The 15574-nt window shown below is 45.0% G+C and overlaps 1 protein-coding gene across 1 annotated transcript; it reads left to right on the forward strand.

Moving 5' to 3' along the window:
* The first annotated feature begins 266 nt into the window (after positions 1-266).
* LOC100135371 (uncharacterized loc100135371) lies at positions 267-12560 on the forward strand. The gene is made up of 8 exons (NM_001114043.1): positions 267-303; positions 577-650; positions 1949-2225; positions 4107-4261; positions 4801-5074; positions 5994-6139; positions 10273-10546; positions 12308-12560. The coding sequence occupies exons 2-8, from the start codon at positions 578-580 to the stop codon at positions 12447-12449; spliced, it is 1341 nt and encodes a 446-aa protein (NP_001107515.1). The 5' UTR covers positions 267-303; position 577; the 3' UTR covers positions 12450-12560.
* The last annotated feature ends 3014 nt before the right edge of the window (positions 12561-15574 follow it).

Below are 15574 nucleotides of genomic sequence, written 5' to 3' on the forward strand. Positions count from 1 at the left end.
GCCCATCTGTATACGTATAGGGGTGTATATTATACTTGAAAATGCTGAGCAACAGGTTTTCCCTTTCTTTGGAACCCCAAGCTCGGATGCCCCGGGGGGGTCAGTATTTAAGCTGTCAGTGAAGATCATAATCACAGTCCTGTTCTGCCTCCAGACTGGGATTCCAATTAGTCAGACAGGTTCGGTCATCTGACTCGGCCACTCCCCCCAAGAATGGTATATAAGGAGGAGCTAGGTGGGAGGGGAGGCAGGTACTGCAGGGGAAGGAGAAAGAAGCCGGACATTAACCTGACCCACTAACAGGTAGAGATGATCCTATTCACTCACATATGTACATAGTTCTGTATAGTTATTGGTATATTGGTATATTGAACTGTTTGCTTCATGGGAATGTATGCGGAGTTACTTGCCTACTAGGCTCGGGGTACCTTTGTAAGGAAGCATAGAATTATTAACTGTGCAATGTAAGATTTTGGATATTGTGTATATATTTTATCTGCAGTCTGCACCGGTCTCTACAATATGTGGAGTATAGGGATGTCACCATTTATCATTGTCTTGTCTCTTCTCCATTAGGATGAAGTGCATTGTGGTCCTGCTGGTTTGCATCTCCATTGGGTGGGTCCATTCCTGCAACGTCCTGCCCGGAGGTAGGAGAATCCTCTTGATTTCATATGTATCTCAGATGTTTCACATGTAACTAAGATATAATTACCCCTTATTGGAGGCAGAACAGCCCTATTGGGTTTATTTAATGGTTAAATGATTCCCTTTTCTCTGTAATAATAAAACAGTACCTGTACTTGATCCCAACTAAGATATAATTACCCCTTATTGGGGCAGAACAGCCCTATTGGGTTTATTTCATGGTTAAATGATTCCCTTTTCTCTGTAATAATAAAACAGTACCTGTACTTGATCCCAACTAAGATATAATTACCCCTTATTGGGGCAGAACAGCCCTATTGGGTTTATTTAATGGTTAAATGATTCCCTTTTCTCTGTAATAATAAAACAGTACCTGTACTTGATCCCAACTAAGATATAATTACCCCTTATTGGGGCAGAACAGCCCTATTGGGTTTATTTAATGGTTAAATGATTCCCTTTTCTCTGTAATAATAAAACAGTACCTGTACTTGATCCCAACTAAGATATAATTACCCCTTATTGGGGCAGAACAGCCCTATTGGGTTTATTTAATGGTTAAATGATTCCCTTTTCTCTGTAATAATAAAACAGTACCTGTACTTGATCCCAACTAAGATATAATTACCCCTTATTGGGGCAGAATAGCCCTATTGGGTTTATTTAATGGTTAAATGATTCCCTTTTCTCTGTAATAATAAAACAGTACCTGTACTTGATCCCAACTAAGATATAATTACCCCTTATTGGGGCAGAACAGCCCTATTGGGTTTATTTCATGGTTAAATGATTCCCTTTTCTCTGTAATAATAAAACAGTACCTGTACTTGATCCCAACTAAGATATAATTACCCCTTATTGGGTTTATTTAATGGTTAAATGATTCCCTTTTCTCTGTAATAATAAAACAGTACCTGTACTTGATCCCAACTAAGATATAATTACCCCTTATTGGGGCAGAACAGCCCTATTGGGTTTATTTCATGGTTAAATGATTCCCTTTTCTCTGTAATAATAAAACAGTACCTGTACTTGATCCCAACTAAGATATAATTACCCCTTATTGGGGCAGAACAGCCCTATTGGGTTTATTTAATGGTTAAATGATTCCCTTTTCTCTGTAATAATAAAACAGTACCTGTACTTGATCCCAACTAAGATATAATTACCCCTTATTGGGGGCAGAACAGCCCTATTGGGTTTATTTCATGTTATTAATAGACATAACACTGTACCCCCTACTGTGCATCTCTGTATCATTGTTTAGAAGTGAAATCACTGATATACTTTTATTTTTTAGCAATTAATTTGGCAAAGTCGGGGGACGCCAAGCAAAGCTCCACATACGCCCCTCGGTACAGCGCCCAAGCAGCGGCCGATGGCAATAGGGCAACCAATCTCCTCACAGCCCCCTGTGCCAGCACTGCTTATGACAATCCCGCTTGGTGGCAGGTGGACCTGAAGAAGACCTACAGCGTTGACACTGTGGTGATAGTGAACAGAGGGGACTGCTGCCGAGAGCGCCTGAGAGGAGCCGAGATTCGCGTTGGAAATTCCCCAGATAATAACAACCCAGTGTGAGTAACAGACACCGTATTTATCCCTCTCTGTTCTGTAGGAATAGATAGTCTCTTAAAAATATCTACAGAATTTACTTCTGACTGGACTTGAACCAGGAGCACTACATACATGCTAGGCCCCATCAGCCAATGAATGGGCAGAGTTCTGCCTCTGGCTCCCACACTACTTCCTGTTACAGTTAGAGCTGCATCACTTCCTGTCAGCTGATCTCTGAGGGAGCACACAGCCCATCACTAAATGGCGGCTCAAGGGAAAGGATGTAAAAGGGCAATATTTACTGATATATATACTCCAGTTTGGGGAGATTCTTTAATAGGAAACTTAACATAATATAAACTGTCTGTTGGTTACATATTCATTCTGGGGGGGTAGTTTCCCTTTAAATAACCTCCATTTTCTTCCCCATGTTGTCCTTTTACAAATCTTTGCTTCTTTTCTCACAACTATAAAATAATAACTGGAGGTTAATAGAGCCCACACTCTGGTTGGGGGAAACAATACCATTTTGTGCACTTTGCCCCCAATAACAGGTGGGAGGTCCCATGGGGGCGGCCATGTTGTGACACTAACATGCAAATGATGCCTAGTGCCCCAGTAGGGATGGGACAATGGTGAGTGGGATGGGACAATGCTGAGTGGGATGGGACAATGCTGAGTGGGATGGGACAATGGTAAGTGGAATGGGACAATGGTGAGTGGGATGGGACAATGCTGAGTGGGATGGGACAATGCTGAGTGGGATGGGACAATGGTGAGTGAAATGGGACAATGGTGAGTGGGATGGGACAATGCTGAGTGGGATGGGACAATGCTGAGTGGGATGGGACAATGCTGAGTGGGATGGGACAATGCTGAGTGGGATGGGACAATGCTGAGTGGGATGGGACAATGCTGAGTGGGATGGGACAATGCTGAGTCGGATGGGACAATGCTGAGTGGGATGGGACAATGCTGAGTGGGATGGGACAATGCTGAGTGGGATGGGACAATGCTGAGTGGGATGGGACAATGGTGAGTGGGATGGGACAATGGTAAGTGGAATGGGACAATGGTAAGTGGAATGGGACAATGGTGAGTGGGATTGGACAATGCTGAGTGGGATGGGACAATGGTGAGTGGGATGGGACAATGCTGAGTGGAATGGGACATGTTCGGTGGGATGGGACAATGTTGGGTGGGATGGGACAATGGTGAGTGGGATGGGACAATGTTGGGTGGGATGGGACAATGGTGAGTGGGATGGGACAATGGTGAGTGGGATGGGACATTGCTGGAGTGGGATGGGACAATGGTGAGTGGGATGGGACAATGGTGAGTGGGATGGGACAATGCTGAGTGGAATGGGACAATGCTGAGTGGGATGGGACAATGGTGAGTGGGATGGGACAATGGTGAGTGGGATGGGACAATGCTGAGTGGGATGGGACATTGCTGGAGTGGGATGGGACAATGCTGAGTGGGATGGGACAATGCTGAGTGGGATGGGACAATGGTGAGTGGGATGGGACATTGCTGGAGTGGGATGGGACAATGGTGAGTGGGATGGGACATTGCTGGAGTGGGATGGGACAATGCTGAGTGGGATGGGACAATGCTGAGTGGAATGGGACAATGCTGAGTGGGATGGGACATTGCTGGAGTGGGATGGGACAATGCTGAGTGGGATGGGACAATGCTGAGTGGGATGGGACATTGCTGGAGTGGGATGGGACAATGCTGAGTGGGATGGGACATTGCTGAGTGGGATGGGACATTGCTGGAGTGGGATGGGACATTGCTGGAGTGGGATGGGACAATGCTGAGTGGGATGGGACAATGGTGAGTGGGAGACTTTTGTCCGCTGTCACAATATAATCCAATCATTTATTTTCCCCCAGATGCGGCATCATCAACGACTTCTCAAACCTCATTACCACTCTGTGCTGTGACGGGAAGGAGGGCCGCTATGTGAGTGTGGTGATTCCCGGGCGGAATGAATATCTCAATCTCTGTGAATTGGAGGTTTATGGGCAGGAAGTTAAAGCTGTGGCAGGTAAGGGCTGCTGGGTTAGTGCATCTATGGGGATTTCTACATGGGGACAAAGGAGAGAGGAGGACCCTGCCCCGCAGAGCTTACAGTTTATGTGTATAGGGAACTTACAGACACAAAAGGAGTCCTTGATGGACTCTGGTCTTTTTTCAACCCTATGGAACGATGTAACGATGAGGGGGTGCTAAGCAGGGACCTCCTCTCCCTACCCCTGGTCCAGAGCCGGGGGGTATTTAATTGAAATTTATTATATTATAAATTCTGTTGGGTAAGTATTCATCCTGAAGGTATAGTTTTCCTTTAAGCACGGGACCTGGTTTTTAATACTGATGCTTAATAAATCTGCCCCATGAAACCGACATTATTTATTTATAATTCATGGATATTAGAGGACTGGGGGGGTAACATCATTATATGTGGTATTATTTATACTAAGATTGATTGAAACTTCATTATAATTCAGCTCAGTCACGTCCGTAGTGCATTTATATGGACTGAGGTTTCGTTCATCCCTAAAGTTGCGCCATGTTGTGCTTCAACAGGTAATGTGGCATTATTGGGAGTGGCCACACAGAGCTCCAATTACAGATCCGAGTATGGCGCCAGTAACGCTAATGACGGCAACAAGAACGCAAATATGATGAAGGGCTCGTGTTCCCTCACCGGTAGCGACAACCCGGCTTGGTGGCAGCTGGACCTGAAGAAGCCATACAGCGTGGAGAAAGTGGTGATAGTGAACAGAGGGGACTGCTGCTGGGAGCGTCTGCAAGGGGCCGAGGTCCGCGTTGGAAGTTCAACCAATAATAAGAACCCAGTGTGAGTCCCAAACCCCCCATTATCTTCCTTTCATTCTTGTCTTTAACCAGGAAGGTAAAGCTGTCCCTACACAAAAGGTCAAGGTCTTCCCCCAATATGCTCTGATTGAGCCAATCCTTTGACCCTTGAATCCCATTGACGGGATGTGGCCACCAGAGCGAGGACCATATCAACTAACCAATGCACTCTTCACCCTGACGGGATGTGGCCACCAGAGCGAGGACCATATCAACTAACCAATGCGTTCTTCACCCTGATGGGGTTCTTAAACCTGCCCAATCATTATCTGCCTGATTTTCATCTAGATCAGGGGTCCCCAACCTTTCTTACTCGTGAACCACAGTCAAATGTAAAAAGACTTGGAGAGCAACACAAGCACCATAAAAGTTCACGGAGGAGCCAAATAAGGGCTGTGATTGGCTATTAGGGGCCTCTATGCACCCTATCAGCTTACAGGGGGCTTTATTTGGTGGTAAATCTTGTTTGTATTCAACCAAAACTTGCCCCCAAGTCAGGAATTCAAAAATAACTCCCTGGTTTGGGGGCACTGAGAGCAACATCCAAGGGGTTGGGGAGCAACATGTTGCCCCTGATCCACTGGTTGGGGATCACTGCTCTAGATATTAGTCGGGCAAGCCCATCTGAGGGCCCCATACACAGGCTGACCATCGGCAGCAGTTATCGGCCACCTTTACTCTTCAGGAGCCACAATGGACCCTAATGGACAATAATCAGCCATAAATATCTGTATCAAGCATTGTATCTCCTTAGTACTCAGCATGGGGGTTAGGCAGCTGACTATAATAAGCATTAAAATATGAAAAAGGGTCAGAGTGCTGGAAATATTTGGGTTTAAATTGCTCCACTGTTCTCCCTCTCCTGCCTCCATTTCAACAATCTTTTCTGTCCTTTCCATCAGATGTGGCACCGTAACTGACACCTCCCAAGGGACCATCACCCTGTCCTGTAACGGGATGGAGGGCCGCTACGTGAGCGTGGTGATTCCCAGGAGGGCGGAAACTCTCCAGCTCTGTGAAGTGGAGGTTTATGGGGTAGAAGCTGCAGGTAAGGGCTGCTGGGAGTGCTGTGTTACTGTCGGTGCCATCTAAGGGTATTTGTTAGGGATGCACCAAACCCCCTTTTTTGGGTTCGGCCGAACCCCCAAACCCACCCCGAAGGTTTCAGCAGAATCCCGACCTGAATCCTAATTAACATATGCTAATTAGGATCAGAAGGGGTTAAAAATCGCCTTGTTCTCCACAATTTTTTACCCCTGACATTTAACCCTTTCCGAATGCTACTTATGCTTATTAGGATTCAATTTAGCCGGGGCCTCAGATTCGGCCGACACTGAATCCTTCAAAAAAAAGCCTGGATTTGGCCCAGATCCCAAACCGAATTCGGGATTCAGTGCACCCCTAGTATTTGTGCAGTGGATCACTTAAAGGGGAACTGTCCTCAAAACAAAAAATGGAATATAGGCTTCACCTTTAGTAAATAGTCTTACAATATAATAAAACAAACCGATTATTATTTATGAAACAATCAAGTTTTCCCACCCCGTTCCGAGCAATCTGTTACTCTACATCAGGGATCCCCAACCTACTTTACTTGTGAGCCACACTCAGATGTAAAAAGTTTCTTTGGGGGTGCCAAATAAGGGCTGGGATTGGCTAGTTGGTAGCCCCATGTGACCTGCAGGAGGTTCTGCTTGGAGAAAGACTGTGTCTCTTTGCTTCCAAAACTTTATTCCAAGCCAAAAATTTAACAACGGGCAGCCACTTTGAGTCCACTGGGAGCAACATGTTGCCCCCGAGCTACTGGGTGGGGATCACTGCACTACTGGCAGACTTTGGGGTAATTTATAAAAATACTGGTAAAGCAAAATGTCATAAAAATGTAGCATTTGCGCCAATTTTTCGTCATTTATCAACCTCTACGGACAATTAAAAAAAAAAAAAGACAATAAAAAGTGGCTGTGGCTATTTTTGTTTGGTAGAGTATATACAATCTTTTTGAGAATTGTCTATGAAGATTCTCATTTATCCAGGCCATGATATACAGTATCTAGTAGAATTAAGTCTAAAACAACTGGACTTTTCTGAGTTTTTCTTGAAAACGTTTCACCACTCATCCGAGTGGCTTCTTCAGTTCAAATGACTGGTAGGGAATTCCCCGGTATTTAAATTCTTGATGGTAGTACAGTCACAGACATCCAATCACAATGGTTCCATTGAATTTGTTCAGTTAGGTGTTAGCTGAAACTGACAGGGGTAAGAAGGTATGATCCAGTCACAATGGTACCATGATTCTCATTGATGAAGGTGTTAATCCTTCAAAGTACATGACTGGAAGTGTGAATTGTTGTGAAACTGCCGGGGTAAGGATGTCAAAGCGGCATTGTATGTAGGTGACAAGCGGTGTCGCAGGCCCCCTCCTCTGTTCAGGGATGGTTTTTCCAGGCTGGCATAAATGGCCTCTTTCACACCTCTTTTAAACCATCTGTACTCTCAGTCCAAGATATGCACGTTACTGCCAGCCTGGAAAAACCATCCCTGAACAGAGGAGGGGGCCTGCGACACCGCTTGTCACCTACATACAATGCCGCTTTGACATCCTTACCCCGGCGGTTTCACAACAATTCACACTTCCAGTCATGTACTTTGAAGGATTAACACCTTCATCAATGAGAATCATGGTACCATTGTGATTGGATCATACCTTCTTACACCTGTCAGTTTCAGCTAACACCTAACTGAACAAGTTCAATGGAACCATTGTGATTGGCTGTCTGTGACTGTACTACCATCAAGAGTTTAAATGCCGGGGAATTCCCTACCAGTCATTTGAACTGAAGAAGCCACTCGGATGAGTGGTGAAACGTTTTCAAGAAAAACTCAGAAAAGTCCATTTGTTTTAGACTTAATTCTTCTAGATACTATTTTTGAGAATTAGTGATACCCCCTTAATTTTTACAGACATTTTTTAAATCAAAATCCGCCATAACAAAAATGGCGGGGGGGGGGGGGAATGTAAATGCAGAACGATTAATTTGGCACAAGTTAGTATAGAGAATCTTTTGGCGCACAAATGACATCGCAATAATGACAGTCTATACGACACTTTTTAAAATTTGCCGGCATTACAACAAATCCACGAAACTATCAGATGCCTTTTATGAGAGAGAACAGGGGAATGTGATGTAAAAGGGCAATATTTATTGATATCTCTTGGTAAGAATGTGTAATAGGTCACTAATATATATGTTTGTTAATATTCATTATGAAGGTATAGTTTTCCTTTAAACATAGGACTTGCGATAAGTAAACCTTTTGGCAATTAACATTCTTTTCTTTTTTTTAATTTGCAGATAGTAAGGGATAAAGTGCTGCCAATATGAATTAATTTTGTCACAACAGCGCCATCTGCTGGTCAGTTTCCGATCACAATGTTGTTGAGGAAGTTGGGGGTCGTGGTCAGAAACTGACCGGCAGGTGGCGCTGTTGTGACAATATTCATTCATATTGGCAGTGCTTTATCCCTTAATATCCCAGAACTGCAAAATAAATAAATAATGACTTAAATTGCAAAAGTACTTTGAATAGCCCTCTCATTAAGTTACATTCACGTATTTTAAAGATTTACTTATCCTTTAGTGAAACCCGTTATCCAGGAAGCTCCGAATTACGCAAAGCCCATCTCCCATTGACTCAATAATAATAAAATAATTCAGAATTTTAAAACTGATTTCCTTTTTCTCTGTAATAATAAAACAGTACCTGTACTTGATCCCAACTAAGATATAATTACCCCTTATTGGGGCAGAACAGCCCTATTGGGTTTATTTAATGGTTAAATGATTCCCTTTTCTCTGTAATAATAAAACAGTACCTGTACTTGATCCCAACTAAGATATAATTACCCCTTATTGGGGCAGAACAGCCCTATTGGGTTTATTTAATGGTTAAATGATTCCCTTTTCTCTGTAATAATAAAACAGGACCTGTACTTGATCCCAACTAAGATATAATTACCCCTTATTGGGGCAGAACAGCCCTATTGGGTTTATTTAATGGTTAAATGATTCCCTTTTCTCTGTAATAATAAAACAGTACCTGTACTTGATCCCAACTAAGATATAATTACCCCTTATTGGGGGCAGAACAGTCCTATTGGGTTTATTTCATGGTTAAATGATTCCCTTTTCTCTGTAATAATAAAACAGTACCTGTACTTGATCCCAACTAAGATATAATTACCCCTTATTGGGGCAGAACAGCCCTATTGGGTTTATTTCATGGTTAAATGATTCCCTTTTCTCTGTAATAATAAAACAGTACCTGTACTTGATCCCAACTAAGATATAATTACCCCTTATTGGGGCAGAACAGCCCTATTGGGTTTATTTCATGGTTAAATGATTCCCTTTTCTCTGTAATAATAAAACAGTACCTGTACTTGATCCCAACTAAGATATAATTACCCCTTATTGGGGGCAGAACAGTCCTATTGGGTTTATTTAATGGTTAAATGATTCCCTTTTCTCTGTAATAATAAAACAGTACCTGTACTTGATCCCAACTAAGATAAAATAACTCCTTATTCGGGGCTGTCAATCATATTTTGCCTGCCCCGCCTCTATGCCACAGGCATAGAGGCGGGGCAGGCAAAATATGATTGACTGCTCAAATTTTTAATTACGATTAAATTGAGTTGATCCAGGGACTGGTCCGATTGCCATCTTGGAGTCAGGAAGGAATTTTTTCCCCTCTGGGGCAAATTAGAGAGGCTTCAGATCGGGTTTTTTGCCTTCCTCTGGATCAACTAGCAGTTAGGCAGGTTATATATAGGCATTATGGTTGAACTTGATGGACGTACGTCTTTTTTCAACCCAACTTACTATGTTACTATGTTACTATGTTACTAAATTAATTTCCCACTCAGCATTTCCTATATATCACCCAGATGGCAAATGCATAAGATTTTGGGGGATACAAAATATAAACAAAATGGCGCCGGCCTGCTGGCTGTGTCTGTCAATTCCAAGACTAAAGGGGGAAAAAATAAATCGTTTATATGGTCTAAGTAAAGTTTATTTTGCTCAACTAATGTGACAGAAAAAGGATTTGGAATTATTTTTTAGGGTGACGGTTCCCCTTTAACGTCTTCATTGTTTATTTATGATCTTGTGTCGGCAGTGAACGTGGCCGGATCGGGAGAAGCCACACAGAGCTCAACTTACGGCCCCATGTACAACGCCGCCACCGCCATCGATGGTAATACCAACTCAAATATGATGGCGGGATCATGTTCCCACACCGGTAATGACAACCCGGCTTGGTGGCAGCTGGACCTGAAGAAGCCGTACCGCGTGGAGAAAGTGCTGATAGTGAACAGAGGGGACTGCTGCGGGGAGCGCCTGTTGGGGGCCGAGGTCCGCGTTGGGAGTTCATCATCCCGTGACAACCCAGTGTGAGTCCTGAACACATTATACCTGTATATCTTACAGCTGGCGGGATCATGTACAGGGTCGGACTGGGCCGCCGGGACACCCCTGCGCAACTGCTCCTGCGCTGATGCGTTAATTTTACACGCTCAGAGGAGGACGCCGGGTGGGGGGCCCTGCGAGGGGGGTTAGGGGGGCCCCTCGGGGGGGCTATGGGCGCGGGCACCTGCAGGGCCCCTGGGGTGGGAGCCCCCGTGGGCCCTTCACTCCCCAGTCCGACCCTGATCATGCAGAAGCCAATGGTGGACGTCCCTTTTACAACTGGAAGATCTTTCTTTGCTTCCAGGTTTGGGGGGTATTTTTTGACATTTTAATTTGTCCGACGATATGAAAAAAATTAGCATTTTTGTTTTCATTTGTACTTTTTTTAAAAGGCTGTTTTAAAGGAGAAGGAAAGGCTAATAAAGAGTTAATCCCAAGCTGCAGGCATACCCTCAGTTCTCTCAATAGTGCCCAATAGTCTCAACATATTTCAATAGTTCAGATGATCAGAAGCCAAACAGGAAGAAAAAACGCTGAGCTGTGTAAAGAAAGTTCCCATAATGCCTCACTCCAGTAAGACTATGAGTCAGCTTCCAGCTGATTGGCTCAGATCCACATTCCTAAGGGGGGGGGAGTGAGTTCTTAGCATTCTTATGGGAGTGGGGAGCAGGAACGAGCAGAGAGCTGTGTGTTTCTGGACAGGAAAACAGACACAACAAATCTTTTGACAGAGAACTCTGTGAAGCGTTTCTGTGAGTGCTGATGAAGCTACTAAGTTTTTACCTTTCCTTCTGGAGTAAGGAACATCAGGAGGATGCTGGGGGGAGCTGCAGGAAGCTGGGGAGTGGAACTGGAGGATGTTGGGGAGGATGCTGGGGTGGGGAGCTGCAGGAAGCTGAGGAGTGGAACTGGAGGATGTTGGGGAGGATGCTGGGGTGGGGAGCTGCAGGAAGCTGGGGAGTGGAACTGGAGGATGTTGGGGAGGATGCTGGGGTGGGGAGCTGCAGGAAGCTGGGGAGTTGAACTGGAGGATGTTGGGGAGGATGCTGGGGTGGGGAGCTGCAGGAAGCTGGGGAGTGGAACTGGAGGATGTTGGGGAGGATGCTGGGGTGGGGAGCTGCAGGAAGCTGGGGACTGGAACTGGAGGATGTTGGGGAGGATGCTGGGGGGGAGCTGTAGGAAGCTGGGGAGTGGAACTGGAGGATGTTGGGGAGGATGTTGGGGAGGATGCTGGGGGGGAGCTGCAGGAAGCTGGGGAGTGGAGCTGGAGGATGTTGGGGCAGGCAATATATGATTGACAGCTCAGATTTTTAATTACATTTACCTTAACTTTTCATTCAGCACTTCCTAGATTTCACCCTGATGGCAAATGCATAAGATTTTGGGGGGATACAAAGCTTTGCCTTAATAACAGTGTAAACAAAATGGCGCCGGCCTGCTGGCTGTGACTGTAAATTCCAAAACTGAAGGGAAAAGAAATGAAACAATTTATACAGCGCAAGTCAAGTTTATTTTGCTCGACTAACATGATAGCACAGGATTTGGAATTATTTCTTATGGTGACAGGTCCCCTTTAACCCTTCCAAAGCATGTGCTAATTAGGCTGCGGATTTGGTTCAGTATTTGCCAAAAAAAGTGGATTCGGTGCCCCCTAGTCATTAATGCTCAAATAATAAGATACATTTTTTGGCTAATTAGTTCCTGCTGATATTTAACATCTGACATTTTTTTACCCCCCCCCCCAGATGCGGCGTTGTCACCGACGTCTCTAAACCGACCATCACCCTGTCCTGTAACGGGATGGGGGGCCGCTACGTGAGCGTGGTGATTCCCGGGAGGCCGGAAACTCTCCAGCTCTGTGAAGTGGAGGTTTATGCGAAAATCTGAACAAAAACTCATTTCCTGGAATGTCTCACATTTATTATAAAAAGGAAAACTCAACCTTTTAGAATTAATCACAATAAACAGACAATGAATAAATTGATATGAATTCATGAACTTGATGTCTCTGTCCCTTGTTTGTGATACTAAAGCAGCTCTGGGAATGGGGGGTAACTTTATCCAATCATGGGCTTCCCATACTGTGCTGAACTCCTCCCCCAATATATCATCCATGTAACTGCCCCACCAGAACCCCTGCAGCCCAGTCCCTGGTGCTACCTAACCTTATTTGTGCCCTGGGTACCCCTGGAACTATAGCAGGGTGACTGTTACCCCAATGTTTCTATATATCTGTAACCTTGTTATGGGCTAAGGGGGCCCAGCCTGAAGGCCAGTTAGGGGGGGATTTGGGGTGAGTGCTTATTTGTGCCCTGGGTACCCCTGGAACTATAGCGGGGTGACTGTTACCCCAATGTTTCTATATATCTGTAACCTTGTTATGGGCTAAGGGGGCCCAGCCTGAAGGCCAGTTAGGGGGGATTTGGGGTGAGTGCTTATTTGTGCCCTGGGTACCCCTGGAACTATAGCAGGGTGACTGTTACCCCAATGTTTCTATATCTCTGTAACCTTGTTATGGGCTAAGGGGGCCCAGCCTAAAGGCCAGTTAGGGGGGGATTTGGGGTGAGTGCTTATTTGTGCCCTGGGTACCCCTGGAACTATAGCGGGGTGACTGTTACCCCAATGTTTCTATATATCTGTAACCTTGTTATGGGCTAAGGGGGCCCAGCCTGAAGGCCAGTTAGGGGGGGATTTGGGGTGAGTGCTTATTTGTGCCCTGGGTACCCCTGGAACTATAGCGGGGTGACTGTTACCCCAATGTTTCTATATATCTGTAACCTTGTTATGGGCTAAGGGGGCCCAGCCTGAAGGCCAGTTAGGGGGGGATTTGGGGTGAGTGCTTATTTGTGCCCTGGGTACCCCTGGAACTATAGCGGGGTGACTGTTACCCCAATGTTTCTATATATCTGTAACCATGTTATGGGCTAAGGGGGCCCAGCCTGAAGGCCAGTTAGGGGGGGATTTGGGGTGCTTATTTGTGCCCTGGGTACCCCTGGAACTATAGCGGGGTGACTGTTACCCCAATGTTTCTATATATCTGTAACCATGTTATGGGCTAAGGGGGCCCAACCTGAAGGCCAGTTAGGGGGGGATTTGGGGTGCTTATTTGTGCCCTGGGTACCCCTGGAACTATAGCGGGGTGACTGTTACCCCAATGTTTCTATATATCTGTAACCTTGTTATGGGCTAAGGGGGCCCAGCCTGAAGGCCAGTTAGGGGGGGATTTGGGGTGAGTGCTTATTTGTGCCCTGGGTACCCCTGGAACTATAGCGGGGTGACTGTTACCCCAATGTTTCTATATATCTGTAACCTTGTTATGGGCTAAGGGGGCCCAACCTGAAGGCCAGTTAGGGGGGGATTTGGGGTGAGTGCTTATTTGTGCCCTGGATAGGAGAGGGAGGAGTCAAAGATCAACCCCAAAAAATGTGCTGAGCTGACAGGGTTAATGAGCTGCAATCATCAAAGATTGTAAGGGGGTGTAGAGCCAGGCTTAGGTGGGAAGATGATCAGTTCAGTGTTAAAATCAGTTTGAGGTGGGGTTTGTTTATCCAGGGGGAGATTGCTAGGTGGCAGTTAGAGATTTAAGTCCTGGATTCAACTGATAAATATATGTAAATATCATCAGCATACAGATGGGATTTACAGCCGAATGAGGGGATAAGAGTATAGGGAGAATAACAACGGCCCAAAAACAGAACCTTGTGGTGCCCCTATATCAGTGATCCCCAACCAGTGGCTCCGGGGCAATATGTTGCTCACCAACCCCTTGGATGTTGCTCTCAGTGCCCCTAAACCAGGGAGTTATTTTTGAATTCCTGACTTGGGGGCAAGTTTTGGTTGAATAAAAACAAGATTTCCTACCAAATAAAGCCCCTGTAAGCTGATAGGGTGCATAGAGGCCCCTAATAGCCAATCACAGCCCTTATTTGGCTCCTCCATGAACTTTAATGGTGCTTGTGTTGCCCCCCAAGTCTTTTTACATTTGACAGTGACGGATCCCCTAGAAAGCAGAGAGCCAGGACGCAGCCTGATAGCGGATCCCAAGAAATTCAGAATTTGCATCAGGGGGAGGGGTAACCGTATTAAATGCAGCTGATTGGCCAAGGAGGCTTAGGGCAGAGAAGGCCCCGGCATAGAGCCTATAACAGTGAGATTAAGGGGTATATTTATTATAGCCTGGAAGCCAACATCACTGGTGATGTTGCCCATAGCAACCAATCAGCTCTTTGCTTTTGTTTTCCAAATTGCGGGTAGATGTTCAATCTTAATTGCTGATTGGTTGCTATGGGCAACATGACTGGTGCTGTTGGTTTACACACTTTTATTAATAAGTCCCCAAGCAATGGTGCGACACATCTCCGCGCTAAATGCTAGAGGGTCACCATGAATTTTGAAGCAAAATGCGTTTAAACCCTTAGGGCGAAATCACACAGGGAATTTATACATCCCGTTATTAAAAAACGCATAAATATGCCCAAAATAAAGACCTACTGAAAATAATGGAATACGCCCTATAGCAATTCCCACATGGCTTGGGTTTTTCAGAGCCCAGAAATCTTAACGAGCGACACCTGCACTTAGATACAGTGTTTCTCACACTTAATAAAATAAGTAGCTTTTGGCAGAGAGACCAGAAATCTTAACGAGCAACACCTGCACTTAGATACAGTGTTTCTCACATTTAATTAAATAAGTAGCTTTTGGCAGAGACCAGAAATCTTAACGAGCGACACCTGCAATTAGATACAGTGTTTCTCACATTTAATTAAATAAGTAGCTTTTGGCAGAGAGACCAGAAATCTTAACAAGCGACACCTGCACTTAGATACAGTGTTTCTCACATTTAATCAAATAAGTAGCTTTTGGCAGAGCCCAGAAATCTTAACGAGCGACAACTGCACTTAGATACAGTGTTTCTCACATTTAATCAAATAAGTAGCTTTTGGCAGAGAGACCAGAAATCTTAACGAGCAACACCTGCACTTAGATACAGTGTTTCTCACATTTAATCA

The sequence above is a fragment of the Xenopus tropicalis genome, chromosome 6 (genome assembly GCF_000004195.4).
Source record: "Xenopus tropicalis strain Nigerian chromosome 6, UCB_Xtro_10.0, whole genome shotgun sequence".
In the NCBI taxonomy this organism is placed as follows: domain Eukaryota; kingdom Metazoa; phylum Chordata; class Amphibia; order Anura; family Pipidae; genus Xenopus; species Xenopus tropicalis.